General features: G+C 44.2%; 1 protein-coding gene across 1 annotated transcript in view; it reads left to right on the plus strand.

Annotated features, from left to right (window-relative positions):
* Positions 1-15,730, plus strand: part of WNT2 (Wnt family member 2) — a 46,017-nt gene extending 30,287 nt beyond the window's left edge. Inside the window, exon 5 of the mRNA XM_004389631.1 lies at positions 14,563-15,730. Coding sequence (XP_004389688.1) covers positions 14,563-14,792 — 230 coding nt within the window. The 3' untranslated portion in view covers positions 14,793-15,730. The remainder of the gene's footprint in view (positions 1-14,562) is intronic.

Raw genomic sequence — 15,730 nt, forward strand, 5'->3', positions numbered from 1 at the left:
AACACTGTAATTGTGACCCACTGGCTAAGTAAACACAAAGAAACAACACATCAGTCAACAGCAATGGGTGGACCTTATTTGGATGCTAATATATACAGTTCCCACCAGTATATCTTAGATCTTCATTTCTTTGCTGAACAAACATTTATTGAGCCCCTTGTATGTGCCAGACACTATGATAAGCCCTGGGAATACAAAGATGAAGAAGACAGACTTGGTCCTTGCCCTCATGGTGCTATAGGCCTTGTTATGGATTGAATTGTGTCCCCTAAAAAGACATGTTGTAAATCCTAACCTCTATGTCTGTGGTCGTAATCCCATTTGGGAATGGGTTGTCTGTGTTTTGTTAATGAGGCAGGATTAGCGTAGGGTGTGTCTTGAGTCAGTCTCTTTTGAGATATAAAAGAGATTAGGCAAACAAGCGAAGGAGAGATAGGGAGGAGAGATTCCAAGCACATGAAGATTGCCCAGGAGCAAAAGCTCAGAAGACAGAGCTTTTTCCTCCACAGCCGACAAAGAAAGCCTTCCCCTAGAGCCGGCACCCTGAATTCGGACTTTCAGCCTCGTAGACTATGAGAAAATACATTTCTGTTTGTTAAAGTTATCCATTTGTGGTATTTCTATGATAGCAGCACTAGATTAACTAACAGACATCATGGTCCTTGCAGGCAAGTTCGTCAGTAGCCAGGCAATGGGACACACTCTAGGTGCTGGGGAACCCTGGACAGGAAGGTGTGTCTGTTAGGTTTCAGAACTTGCTGCTTTGCCCTGTTATAAGGTCTTACCTTATATTTGTCATTTTGAAAATGTAAAGAGTAAGTTACTCATCCCTTTTTATTTTAAAACTTATTGTAGAAATAAATGAATTGATATCTTAGAGGTGCTAAGACAGCTAGACCAGAAGAGAACTCTGTGGAAAATGTATTGGTGAAGCTCATAAGTCATTTTCATAGGCAGTTATTATGTCATATATTTAAAACAAAACAAAACAAACCTGTTGCCATTGAATTAATTCCGACTCATAGCAATCCTATAGGAAAGAATAGAACTGCCCCACTGTGTTTCCAAGGCTGTAATCTTTACGGAGGCAGACTGCCACATCTTCCTCCTGCAGAGTGGCTGGTGGGTTTGAACTGACGACCTTTCAGTTAGCAGCCAACTGCTTAACCACTGTGCCACCAGTTCTCCTCCTATATCGTATAAGTAATATTAATTACTACCCAATGGGCCCTCTTTTCAAATGCTTAATAGCATATAACACAATTAGCCTCCCTCTCCTTCCTAAAAATACTCTATTTCCTGGTCCTCTGGGACACACTTCCTTGATTTTCCTCCTGTCCCAATGGCTGCTGTTGTTAGGTGCCATTGAGTTGGTTCTGACTCATAGTGACCCTGTGTACAACAGAAGGAAACACTGCCCAATCCTGTACCATCCTCACAATTGTTGTTATGCTTGAGCCCATTGTTGCAGCCCTTGTTGAGGGTCTTCCGCTTTTTTGCTGACCCTGTACTTTACCAAGCAAGATGTCCTTCTCCAGGAACTGATCCCTCTTGATAACATCTCCAAAGTATGTGAGACATGGTCTCACCATTCTTGCTTCTGAGGAGGATTCTGGTTGTACTTTTTCCAAGATAGATTTGTTCTTTCTTTTGGCAGTCCATGGTATATTCAGTATTCTTTGCCAACACCACAATTCAAAGGCATCAGTTCTTTGGTCTTATTCATTGTCCCGCGTTTGCATGCATATGAGATGACTGAAAACACCATGGCTTGGGTCAGGTGCACCATAGTCTTCAAGGTGACATCTTTGCTTTTCAATACTTTAAAGAGGTCTTTTGCAGCAGATTTGCCCAGTGCAATATGTCTTTTGATTTCTTGGCTGCTGCTTCCATGGGTGTTGATTGTGGATCCAAGTAAAATGAAATCCTTGACAACTTCAGCCTTTTCTCCGTTTATCATGATGTTGCTTGTTGGTCCAGTTGTGAGGATCTTTGTTTTCTTTATGTTGAGGTGTAATCCATACTGAAGGCTGTGGAGTTTGATCTTCATCAGTAAGTGCTGCAAGCCCTCTTTACTTTCAGCAAGCAAGGTTGTGTCATCTGCATGACGCAGGTTGTTAATGAGTCTTCCTCCGATCCTGATACCCCGTTCTTCTTCATATAGTCTAGTTTCTTGGATTATTTGCTCAGCATACAGATTGAATAGGTATAGTGAAAGGATCCAACCCTGATGTACACCTTTCCTGGCTTAAAACCACACGGTATCCCCTTGTTGTGTTGGAACGACTTCCTCTTGATATGTGTACAGGTTCTTCATGAGCACAATTAAGTGTTCTGAAATTCCCATTCTTTGCAATGTTATCCTTAACTTGTTATGATCAACGCAGTCGAATGCCTTTACATAGTCAATAAAACACAGGTAAACATCTTTCTGGTATTTCCTGCTTTCAGCCAAGATCCAGTGGCTGGTCTTTCTGATTTCAATTTCTAGATCCTCCTCTTCTACTTCTAAATTTTGAAGATTTTCAGGGCTCAGTCCAGGCCGTCTTCTTTCTCTGAACTTTCTCCGTGGGGGACCTCATCCAGTCTTAAAGCTTTAAATGTGCTCCCTATCCTCATCCTGTATCCAGCTCCCCACTTAACAGCTCCACTCAGATTTCTCACGTAAGCATCGACCGGCTTCTGTTCAAAACTGGTCTTGATTCCTTCCATTCACCAAACCTCCTTCCCCCCAGTTTTCCCCTTCTCAGAAAATGGCACTGTCTTCCACTCTGTTGGTCAAGACATAAACCTGCAAATCACTTGCCACCCTACTTTCTCTTCTCATCTCCAACATCTAGTCCATCACCAGATCCTCTTAAGATATAACAAGGATCTATCTGCATCTACATCTTCTACCCCCCGGCTCCAAACAGAGCCCTGTTTCTTTCATTCATAACACATGCCACAATTTGTAGTTATTTGTTTAAATATTTGTTTGTTACCTCTGCTGGCCCCATTGGACTCTGATTCCATGATGGCAGGAACTATATATGTCTTGTTCACCCCTGGGTCCCTAGCACTTACTGTATAAACATGTATTGAATTGAATGGCAAGTTATAAACAACATAAAATATGTCGTTCATAATAATTAGCTGGATTTTTAGATATGTTGGGCGGCTTTATAGCTTAAAGATAACTTTGTTTCTTGACAGATGACTACTAACCGTGTCTTCACTCATCACTGATTATCTTATAACATACAGCCTACGAAAATTCTCAGTTAAGCTTACATGCTAAATGGAATTTTTCCTCATATTCAAGTACATTAGTGGGGCATTTATAGAACTTGAGACATTGCTGGCCATTCCCCTGGATGAGATTTTAAAAATCTCATATAAATGCAGCAGTAGACTATTTCTACTGCTTTTAGCTGCCACCACATGCTCAGTTCTTTTACTCCTAGGGGGGCCTTTTTCTTTTACAACTATGAGTGGGATCGCTGGGTAATTAATCAGATTTCATTGTTAATACCAGCAAAACTACCATTGCTGTTTATGTTATAGGCATGATCTATAAATCTGTGTTACCTTTCAGAATATATACTTAGTAAAATTGCTATATTTTAAAGATACACTAAAAAGTACCCTGATTTGAATTAATTGATGGTGGCAGATTGAAATTGTGAAAATTGAAAACAAAGAAAGTTTAAGGAAATTTTTTTCTTATTTCCAACTCCCTTAGACATAACTTGAATTACTAATAACAAAGAATTTGCAAAATAGATGTCCTTTTCTTTTTTAGAATAGAAAAAACTCATTTCTAATTACCATATTAATATATTAGAAACAAAAGAATGTTGAAGAACTTTAAAATAGTCTTTTTGCTTACTTTGTTTTTAAGCATTTCCCATGAAACCTATTTTGCACTGGTGTGGTAAATCTCTTCTTTAAAACTATGCAAATTTCATATAACTAGGAAAAGAGCCCTGTGTTATAGATTAGGAGACTTTGGTGCTACCAGTTACTACTAATTACTATTTCTACCCATTACTAGTTGGGAAAAGGAGCCCTAGTGGCACAGTGGTTAAGTACTTGGCTGTTAACCAAAAAAGGTCGATGATTCGAACCCACCAGCACTCCAGGGGAGAAAGATGTGTCAGTCTGCTTCCATAAAGATTTCAGCCTTGGAAGCTCTGTGGGACAGTTCTGTCCTATTGGGTCACTATGAGTCAGAATCGACAATGAGTTTGGTTTGGATTTGGTGACTAGTTGGGTAGCCACAGACAAATTAACATCTCTGAGTCTGTTTCTCACAAACTGAAACATATTGGTGTTTCATCTAGTAATTTCTAAGGTTCTTTTAGGCCAGAAATTCTATGATTCAATAAATGGATGAATGAATTATTAATTAATTTTACTCTAAATTTACAATAACAGAACCTTAACTTTGATGCCACAAATTCCCTTAAGTTGTCATTTTGAATTTCTATCATTTAAAAATGCATCACATTGCTTGTATATGTTTTCTACACAATGAGCCTGTAATTTGAATATGGAATGGCTTTTAGCTAGCATGTTCCCACCATAGTAGGAGCCCTGGTGGCAAAGTGGTTAAGCGCTTGGCTGCTAACTGAGCCAGCAGTGGGTTTTAATGGATGTCTCACCATAGTGCTGAGGGCTGGGCGAGCATCCCCTGGCTCTGAGAGTAGGACCACACCTGAGGCCAATGAGAGGTGACCACCTGGGGGCCAATACTGACTAAGCCTCAGAAGGCCATGTGGTGAGACCAATAAAAGCCTTGGAAGTCAGGCTCACGGGAGCTTCCTGGGTTGGAGAGTGCAAACGGTCTGCTCTCAGGGGAGGGGTGAGCATGTCCAGGGAGGGATTACCCAATAAGCAAGGTACACATGGGCTTATTTGTGCTTACTTACTAATCTATAATGCACAGTTTCACCAGATTAGTAAGTAAATACAATTAAGCCCGTGCATACCTTGCTTACTAGTTAATAAGCATATCCCCTGAGACACAGAAGGTCATATAAATGCTGCAGTGGACTGTGCTGAAGAACTATCCCCATCCTTGTCCCAGGGTGGAGACATCAGCCTGGGGGATAAGAGATTGGAAATTCTTCAGAAGGGATTGGCATCAGAAGCAGCAGAAACCTTGGGCCTGACAGAAGGCAGAGGCGGCAGAAACAGCAGTGGAGGCCAAGAGAAGCAGAAGCCAGTGTCCGTTGAACAGAGAAGCGGCAGCAGAGAGGCCTCAGAGGAGTGGGCTGAGAACTGTAATGCGCTTCGGGCTGTGACAGGCACCAGAAGAGGCGCAGACCACGAGTGGGCCAGGCAGCCGCTAAAATCTGCATTTGTAATGCAGCCACAAAGGAGTGAGAGGAAAAGCCAGTGCAGATGAGACTAACTCCTATGAGGAAACAGCCTACATGGAGCTGACATCGGGAGGTCATGTCAGTGGACAGGGAGGAGATCCCTCATGAGAGGGTCCACGTGCAAGATAGGGAGATAAGGTTGGGTAGGTTAGGTAGCGCCAGATATGGACAGCTGTGAAAGAGCCTGAACCTAACAGCTTTAATTTCATTATAGGATTTGCTCATTTAATGGGTCGTGCGTTTGTGTGCTAGTCAAACGTTTCCTAATTATTATGAAAACACTGAATAAAGCCATCTAAGTGAGGATATTGTCTTCCCTGGGTAGCTTTTGCTTTGCAGTCCTTGATGGGAAGGAGGGCTAAGCCTTGCCAAGTAGATGGATGTGCGGTCTCTAACATTTGCTCTTTAACATTCTTTTCTTCTTTCAATAAATCTGTGTCACTAATGACAACGTGTAAGTCAACCAGAGGAGAAACAGCCTATTGGATGACGGGCTTAAGTGAATCTTGCTTTATGCCCTAATGGTCAACATATGGGCCTCTGTCAGCCTGGAGTGGCAGGAATTTCCAAAGACATAGGCCTATCCACAGAGACAGAGAGAGCGAGTGCCCTTCCTCCAGGTCCCAGAGGTGTGGGTCTGGGAACTATTAGCGAAAGCCCTCTGTTCCTCCTCTGCTGTCAGGAAGATGCATGTCGGTGGAGACAGAAATGTTTTCACACTGGGAACCCTGACTCCATTATTAATTTTATAGCCCTGGGGATGGGATGCTCTCTTCTGAAGAGTTTCCTCAGCATTGCCCCACCAAAAGTGCATTATGTGGTCCCAAATGATACAAGTTAGAAACTCTGCTTCTTCACCCTCCTTCTGGGCTCCATCATGCAAGTCACAATGCAGACAACACGTGTGAGGAGGGAAAAGGTATGTCTGTATGGAACCAGCACCTTCTCAGCATAGATACCGCCTGACCTCACAGACCTCTCTGGATCTTACAGACAGAATTTAGGCAGGTGAGCTCACAACAGTTTGGTGAAAGATGACAGATGAGAGTTGGCCTGGCTGAGTCCGAGTCTGCAACACTATGTATCTGGGGATTGGGAACTGTTTTCAGGAAGGCCACACACTTGAACAGACTACACAAACAAAAAGCAAAGGAAAGTCAGGGAAATGAGCTTTCAGTTTGTCACTTCTCTCTTGAGTGAACTATGTAAATCAGAGGGCAAGAAGAGAGAACTTATCCTAATAAAGCAATAAGAATGATGTTTTAAAGTAAACATGTTAAATGTTAAGCATCTAAATATGTGTTTATTCTTTTAAAATACCTGTTTTGGGAACTCTAATGATAGGGCCAGATAGATTTTAAGAATTTCTTCTTAGGAGTAATTTTAGAGCCAGCTGCATGTACTTTTGTAGACACTGTGGTGCAGGTATTTGCCCTGTAAATATCAATTTGATTTTTGAAAATGCCTCGGAGAATCTTAGCATTGAGCCTGGAGAGTTAGATGAGTGATCAGGCTGAGGAATTCCATTTTTGATGAGCTACAGATTGATGACATTGGCTTTCCTGGAATGGAAGGTTTGCCTTAGAGAGGGCTTTTTCCAATATCCTCAGCAATGGAAAAATATCCCCCCAAAAAAAGTTACATGTCAGGATCTTTGCGAGAACTTCATCTGATAAATTAAGGGAGAGAGCAGGAAAGATGCAAAAGCACTGACCATATACTGTCACAGTGAGCCTGCTTTGTGGTGGAGCTCTGTGCTGTGAGGCAGCGCATCACAGTGGTCAAGAACTTGAGGTCTGGAGTCAGATAAGCCTGGCTTCAAATCCTGGCCCTGCCACCAGCTACTTGTGTGATCTTGGGCGAGTTATATAACCTCCTTGACCCTCTATGTCCTCATTTCCAAAATGGTGATGATAATAGTACCTACCGTATAAGTTTATGAGAATTCAATGAGATCATGAATGTGAAGTACTTCTCACAGACATGCTACAACATGGATGAACCTTGAAAACATTGTGCTGAGTGAAATCAGTCAGACTCAAAAGGACAAATACTGTTAAATTCCACTTATATGAAATATCTAGACCAGGAAATGCATAGAGACAAAAGTTTATCAGTGGTTACCAGGGAGTGGGAGAGGGGGGAGTGGGGAGTTATTGCTTGAGGGGTGTTGGGTTTCTGTTTGGGGTGATAAAATTTTCTTTTGGAAATGGATAGTGATGATGGTTGCACAGCATGGCGAATGTGATTAAGTCACTGAATTATACATTTAAGACTGGTTGGAACAGCAGATTTTTTGGCAATGTATGTTATACCACAATTAAAAAATAATGCTATCACAGGGCGTAGCCCACGTAAGTGCTTCATAAGTATTGGCTTCAATAATGAAGGCAATGAAGAGTAAAAAGGGAGGTAGAGAGAATGGACACACACAAAAAAAAAAAGAAAAGAAAAGAAAGAAAGAAAATAATAAGAGGGAGGAGAGAGTCAAGTGAAAAAAAAAAGTAAAGGATAGATGGACTTCAGTTCTCTCCAGCTTTGACCACGTGGAAATTGGCTCTTACGGGATTATGTTGATAGGTATAGCTGGGTTTATTTCCCTGGTGGTTCTTGTTGTGGCCCAGGCAGGGGTGAGTGACTTGTTAATTAATAAGTTGGGGTATTATTTGGAAAAATATATGTTCCAAATATTCAGAACTAAACGTGTGGGCAGATCATCGAACTCGGTGGCTCCTTTTTATTAAACACACATGCAGATACACACATGCACATATAAATGCAGTTTTGATTCTTTTATTTTAAGAATAAAGGTGATGCGCTCTGATATTTTGGAAGGGCTGATGGGAGGTCTCTAGGATAGTATCTACTGTCTTAGTTCCTATCTACTATGGTCCGTCATAATGAATCTTTATTATAATCCCTATAAAAGAAGAAATGACAGCACATTTTGTAGAGATTTTGTGCTCTGGTAATGCTCTTCTTCCGGGTTTTGATGAAATGGTTCTATGTTCTGCTAAAATGACAGCAAGTGTCAAAATGTCCCCTCTGCCTTACTTCCATCTATCATTAGATCTAATTAGACTCAAACCCCAAAGCAGGGCCAATTTGTAGATGATTGCTGTATAGCCTCCTCTCCTCCCACTTCAGAGAGCACCCCTTCAGTTGGCCATTCCCTGGGGCCCCCATGCCTCAGAGGGGCCCATCACCTGCTCCAGGCTGTGACCTCGCTGCTGGTCTCACATCAGTGGCTGTCACCCTGAAAAACCTCTCATCTTCCTTCTTCTGGGCCCTCATTATGCTCTGTTTGGGAAGCCAGTGCAGAGTGACATGGTCACATTAATTGTGTTTTCCAGCACTTTGTAATTGAACACGGACTGCTGAGATCTCTCATTGCCAGAGTCTTTGTGTCCTTTACTGAAACCATTTCTGAGTTAAGCCCTTGCCAATGGCCATTGCTTTGTCTGTGCCTTTCTCAGAGTTCTGATGGTGAACTTCTCGAGTCACTTAACTGAGCAATTCATCTGTTCAGAGTCTGGTCCAGCTTTCTGTATCTGGGGGACAAAAACACCATGACCATTACTCAGGGCCAGGTTAGTCTACCAGCTCAGACCCTGGTAGGTTTTGAACCTCTGGGAAAAGACCACCAAGTCAGATGCCAGTACAAAGATCCACATGAGACAGTCAACTCCCTAGGGAACCCCCTGCACCCCACAACCCCAAAGTGGGGGTAAACCCATTGCTATCGAGTCGATTCTGACTCATAGCAATCCTATAGGACAGAGTGGGTCAGCGCCATCGGGTTTCTAAGGAGCCAAGCTCTTAACCACTGCACCACCAGGGCTCCTCTACAGCCCACAACCCCGGATGCGGATAAAGAGCTCTAATGCATGGTCTATGTATTCACATTTCGATGAATGACATATTGGTGGAAGTGAAGAATGTTTATTGGTGTGCATGGTTTATAAACACAGAAAGGTAAAAATTCAAAGTCATCTCTGGAATGCCAGGTGAGAGCCATTTGCATAGCTGCTGGGGGTCCCATTCAGACCCATGGCTTAGTTACCTCCTAGGTGCAAATTTCCTAATCTATGTCTCCTGCTCTCTCTCCTGAGTCCTAGAGCGTATTTTCAGTGAACACTTCTACCTAGATGACTCACAGTCACAGCAAACTCAACATATTCAAAACTAAACTCATTGTCTTTTCTCAAAGCCTGCCGCTCTTCAGGTATTCTCCACTTCAGAGAATGTCACCAACATAAACCCAGTTGCTCAAGCCAGAAACCTGGGAGTCCTTCTTGACTCTTCTCATCCTCTCACCCATTCATCCAATCACCGTACTCTGCCCATCCTGCCTCCCAAACTTCTCTCAAGCCTGTTTCCTCTCCCCATTTCTACAACCACTGTCTGAGTCCAGGCCGCCATCTTGTCTTGCCAGAGTGCTATAATGGTCTCCAGCTTGTCTCCTTGTCTTCACTCTGGCCCCACTTCAGTCCTTAGCGATTCTTTAAACACACACCAAATCATGTTATCCTTTTGTGTAAAAGCCCTCAATAGCATTCCATTGCCCTAGGTTAAGTTTTAAACCCTTTGACCTATTACACTAGGCTTTTCACGGTGAGGTTTCTCCCCGCCTCTTCAGCCTCATCTCTTGCCATTCTCCCCTTTGAAGGCTACATTCCAGCCATGTCAAGCACCTTTCTTCTCCTCAAATATTAGAGAGCTTTGCTTGTTTCCTAGCCTTTCACATGTCAGCCACCTCCTCCTCTTCCTTCTTCTTAGCTAGTTATTGAAAATTTAAGTGCACATATCACATGTGTTGGAGCCCTGGCGGCACAGTGGTTTAGAGCTCACCTGCTAATGGAAAGGTCGGCAGTTCGAATTCACCAGCCGCTCCTTGGAAACCCTATGGGGCAATTCTACTCTGTCTTATAGGGTCGCTATGAGTTGGAATCGACTCGACAGCAACGGGTTTTTTCTGTTTATCACATGTATACGGCTCAATGAATTTTCTCAAACTAAATGCACTCATGTAACCTGCACCCAGGTGAAGAGCCTGAAGAGTACCAGTATTGCAGAAGCCTCCCTCATAACCCTTTCCGCTATCCCCCGAAGAAATCACTACCCTGACTTCTAATAGCATGCACTGATTTCTCCCAGTTTTATACGTTATGTCAATGGAAACCTACAGAACCGTATCAGGTATCCACTGCTGCATAACAAACTACCAATAAACTTCATGGCCTGAAACAACCTTGAAGTCCCATCTTTGGCCTCGTGACTCTGTGCAGCTGTGCTCTCTTGTCTGCCTCATCGCCAAGCTCCTTGAAAACATTGCCTACACTCACTGTCCACATGTCCTCTCCCATCATCCTCCAGTCCACTGCATCCGTCCATGCCATCCCACTGAAACTGCTCTCCTCCAGGTCAACAATTGCCTCCTTCTCGTTGAGCCAAATGAACGTTTTTCTGCCTTTTCCTACTCGACACCTCCCACCCACCTCCTAATTTAATGAGTCACTGACTCCTAGTGGGAGCCCTGGTGGCGCAGTGGTTAAGAGCTAGGGATGCTAACCAAAAGTTCAGCGGTACAAATCGAGCAGCACTCCTTGGAAACCTTGTGGGGCAGTTCTCCTCTGTCCTACAGGGTCACTATGAGTCAAAATCGACTTAACGGCAGTGGGTTTTTGGAGTCCTAGTGCTTCTCCCTCTTTAACCTAGCATACATTTGTCCCACTCTGTCTCCAGTCACCATCTCTTGCCTGGACTATCCCAACAGCTCGAGGCTTACCTAACTGCCCCAAGTCATTCTTCCAGATTTATCATTCCCATGTGTTTATAGGTCTGGTCATATTCTTCTCTGATTAAAAGTCTGGAGTAGCTCATCACCTGCCATGGAATAAAATCCAAACTGTAGCAGGGCATAAAAGACTTTGAAAATGGTACTCTAACCTCTTTTTCCATGTTCTTTGCCTAACACACACTATGTGCCTAGGCCACACCGAATCTGCACAGTCTTTTGTTAACTTACCTCTGACTTCCTGCTGCGAAGTTCTCTTGCTATCCTGTGCTTTCCACCCCATCCTCCCCTGAAAATATTTTACTCATCCTTTGTTTTATTCCAAATGCCACCTCCTCTTTGAAACTGTACAAAGTTAGTGGCTCCTTTTCAAGTCCTGTTTGCTACTAATAATAGCAATGCTGAAAAATACTGTAATTGTAATATGCCCGGCTCGCTCCCTCTAGAACAGAGGCTCCTGGGGGCAGTATCTTTGTTTTGTTCACTGATATATCCCAAACTTCCAGGGCTGTGCCTAGCGCTCAGTAAACACTTGTCAAGTGGATGAATGAAGATTAATCTTTATTGAACACTTACTCTGCCAGAGAGGAGCCCTGGTGGGGCAGTGGTTAAAGTGCTTGGCTGCTAACCAAAAGGTCAGCAGTTTGAATCCACCAGCTGCGCCACGAGAGAGAGAGAAACCCTGTGGGGCAGTTCTACCCGGTCCTGTAGGGTTGCTGTGAGTCGGAATAGAATTGGCAGAGGGTTTGGTTTATTCTGCCAGATACTCTCGTGCATTATCTCATTCCTTCCTCGCCACAGCCCTATGAGGAAGGAACTGTTTTTATCCCAATTTTGCATAGGAGGAAACCGAAGCTTAGCAAGATTACATAACTTGCCCAAGGTCACACACTTGATACTTGGCATAGCTAGGATCTGAGCCCTGGTTTAGCTAAGCTCTAAATAATCTCACTTTACGGTCTTTGAGCTCTGTCCATCATGGTGCTTTGCATGGTGCTTTCCAACTCTATTGGAGGCTACAGTAGGTCTTCAGCAAATGAAACCATCATCCCGAAGTAGTAGAAGTATCTGTTTACACATTTATTTCTTTATTACACTATGAGTTCCCTGAAAATAGGAACTGGATCCCCAGATCCCTTTATTTGACCCCCAAAACTCCCAGCAGCCAGCACAGTGTCTTACACGTGTTTTCGTTCAGTAAATGTTGTTATGTGCTCTCGCGTTGATTTTGACTGACAGGGGCCCCATGTGACAGAGTAGAACTGCCCCATAACGTTTCCTAGGCTGTAATCTTTATGGGAACAGATCGCCAGGTCTTTTCTCCTGTGGAGCCACTGGGTGGGTTCGAACCACTGACCTTTCAGTTAGCAGCTGAACGCCTAACCATTGTGCTACCAGGGCTCCTCAATGAATGTTTACTGGATGAAATAGTGAGAGTGCTGTTAAGAACAGCTTGTGGCAGTGAGTCCTTTCTGTGCTGTCAGTAATTTTGAGGACTGTCCTGGTTGCCCTGAATCCGGGCCCAGCTGCTGCCTCTTCTAACCTTTTTCTTCTTCAGCAAGCTAGTCTCAGGGCCTTCCCCGGCTAACCCACACTCCACCCTGACCCCAGTCCTTTGCCATCCTTCCTGTCCTCGTGAAATTCCCCTGCCTGCCTTCCTGCTGTCAGTGACCTGATCACGCAGAGCAAGTTTGGCCCGCCCTCTCCTCTTGACCCAGAACCTTGCTTGAACCTTGCTGCTTCCCTAGTCACTTGTCAGGCAGGGGCAGCACAACACTTCGACATAGAGTTCTAACACAGTGCAGAGTGTGGTCAGCTCGGGGAAAGCCACGGCGCACTGCAGCACTTACGAGGAGGCAGAAACTTGTAGTTCAATGATGAAGGAACTGAAAATGGATTAAGTCACTGTCTTTTTTATCCTGGAGAAGTTTTGTTTTAAATGAAGAGTTTAGCATCTCTAGGTTTATCAGTTATTTAGGATCTTTGATTGCAAGTAATAGAAACTGGAGCAATTTAAGCTAAAAGAGAGAATTTATTATAAGGGTAGAGAATCTCTAGGAACCCAAAGGTTGGAATGCAGCCAGACCTCAGGGAGAAACGGAAGCAGAGCCAGAAAACAGTGCAGAACCTGGGCAGCATTCTCTTTTCATGTCTTATCTTTGCTGTCTTTGTACATCTGCTTCATTCCTGCCTCTCTGCAGACCTCTTCTAGTCTGCAGACCTCATCATGGTGCATGGCTGCCAATGGCTACGGGGTTTAAATCATCGAGAGTCAGTCTCTGTCAAAATCACAAATTCCAGAGAAATCTACCTGATTGGCCCAGCTTGAGTGACATACCCACCCCTGGTCCAATCATCTGTACCTGGTCGAGCAAGGTAATGCTGGACAACATGGCTGACAGGGGCCTATCTCTGTAGAGGAGGGAGAAGTAAAAGGAGTCATTGTAAGCTGAGCAGACTCCTCATAAATGTCCACTGCACTTGGTTCTGTTTTCTGATAATGTTCTTATAAAAGAATTCTGGGTGCTTCCCCAGGAACAGACCAAAATAAGAGGCTTCCTATCTTTTGAGATTTCTTTTTTCAGAAACAAACACATAGATATGGATTGCTGTTTGCAAACATCATCCTGATTAACCAAGAAGTTGTTCCATTGGTAATTACTAACTAAACATGCTTTTGATGCTGGTTTTGTTCAGTGAAGGCCTAGCATCCTGGCTTCCACCAGGTGCCTCACACACATCTCTATGGCCCACTAGACTGCAGCAGGGAAGAGAGACAGTTATCTGGTAAACCAGGCTGGGCTTTTCTCCCTCCTCAAGGTCTCACAGGAATGATGCCCACTCCTCCCCTTCAGCAACCAGAGTTCTACTCTCCCCCTAATAAGCCAGTGTAAGTAGGTCTGAGGAGATAGAATTCCCTCCTTTGAAGGGTTCTACACCCTGACAGACTCAGAGAGAGGCCACTTTTGCCACTGCTCCCTAACGTGGTTTGAGGTAGGGAGAGAGGGAACCGGAACAGCTCCTTCTTTCACTCTAATCTGGCCCTGCCCATTCAGGGTGTCCAATCTTGGATCTGTGAATCCAAGGCTGGGTAAGGACAACCTGAAGAGTTTATCCAACTCAGAAGCGAGAGAGCTGGACTCATGTTGACAAGGTGAACCTAGAGCTTCATGTCCATCCTTCCTGGACTTGGCCTCTCAACACCACTGATTTCACTGTGGCTGGCAGAGGGTGGCACATGCTGCGTAGCTCCAGGGAATGGGGCTTACAGCTCTGGGCTGTGGTGAGAGGGGCCAGGGCCCTGTCTGGAGGGTAGATCTCGTGGCTTTCTCCTCCCCAGGCATGTTGTATCTGCCCAGACCTTCTCAATGACACCTCCCTGGCTTGCTTGTCTTCCAGGCTCCCCGGGTACAGCAGGCCGAGTGTGCAACCTGACCTCCCGAGGCATGGACAGCTGCGAAGTCATGTGCTGCGGGAGAGGCTACGACACCTCCCGCGTCACCCGCCTGACCAAGTGTGAGTGTAAGTTCCACTGGTGCTGTGCCGTGCGCTGTCAGGACTGCCTGGAGGCTCTGGACGTGCACACGTGCAAGGCCCCCAAGAGCGCTGACTGGGCGGCTCCCACATGACTCAGCAGAGGTCACCATCTACCCTTCCTCCTGCTAGGACGCCATTGGATCTGCAAGGACGCAAGACCTTTGGATTCTCTCCTGGGGGATATTTCCTAAGGCATGTGGCCTTTGTCTCAACAGAAGCCCCTTCTCCCTTCCTGGGGGCCCAAGACATGGGGCCACATACTGCACATTAGGCATACCCTATTCTATCCATCTTCCACCATTCTGGGGTCACACCTTTTCCTGGTGAGCTCTTTGGGAAAAGCATGACAGGCTTTTAGAGGGGAAGGATGGTGGACCCAGATTACTGTCTCCACCCACCTAGACTTCTCCTCTTCCAAGAGCAGTTGGCCAGGGGGGAAGAAGTATGCCTCAAAGGAGCTTTCTCTGTCTTCCAACAAATTCTCACAGTTAGGAAATTTCATACTTTTCTATGGGGAGTGAAGTAAAGAAAGCAGAATCAACTCCCACTGAATTAACATTAATTCTTGAAAAAATCGAGCAAGGCTTTTGGTCTGATCAAGTGAATTTCACAGTCATCACCCCCGGGGTTAATGGGTAATTGCCTGGAGAAGGATGTCTTTCAATAAACTTTAGGTTTAAAGCGCATATTGTTCAAGACATTTATTGCTATATTAAAATCTGATATAACAAGGTGGGAATGTTTGTCTCTTGGTACAGTAGCATTTTGAATCTTTGCAATAGCAAAACTCTTGGAAAATGATTGCTTTGAATTATTGTCCGCTCAGTAAAAAGAACTTGTAGGGAATGAGACTTCTCACTTGGGTCTGATATGAATTAAAAAGAGGACTGATGAGCTGGCATTATTCTGTAACTATTGGGTCAATATGGAGGAAGATAACTTAGTGAGTGGAATAGCAGACAATGTGTCTGTTCAGCTAAGGAAAGAAGGGGGGAGTAAAATTCCTGTTTGGTGTTATGCATGTGACCCA

Source organism: Trichechus manatus, unplaced genomic scaffold (genome assembly GCF_000243295.1).
Source record: "Trichechus manatus latirostris isolate Lorelei unplaced genomic scaffold, TriManLat1.0 scaffold00251, whole genome shotgun sequence".
Taxonomy (NCBI): Eukaryota; Metazoa; Chordata; class Mammalia; order Sirenia; family Trichechidae; genus Trichechus; species Trichechus manatus.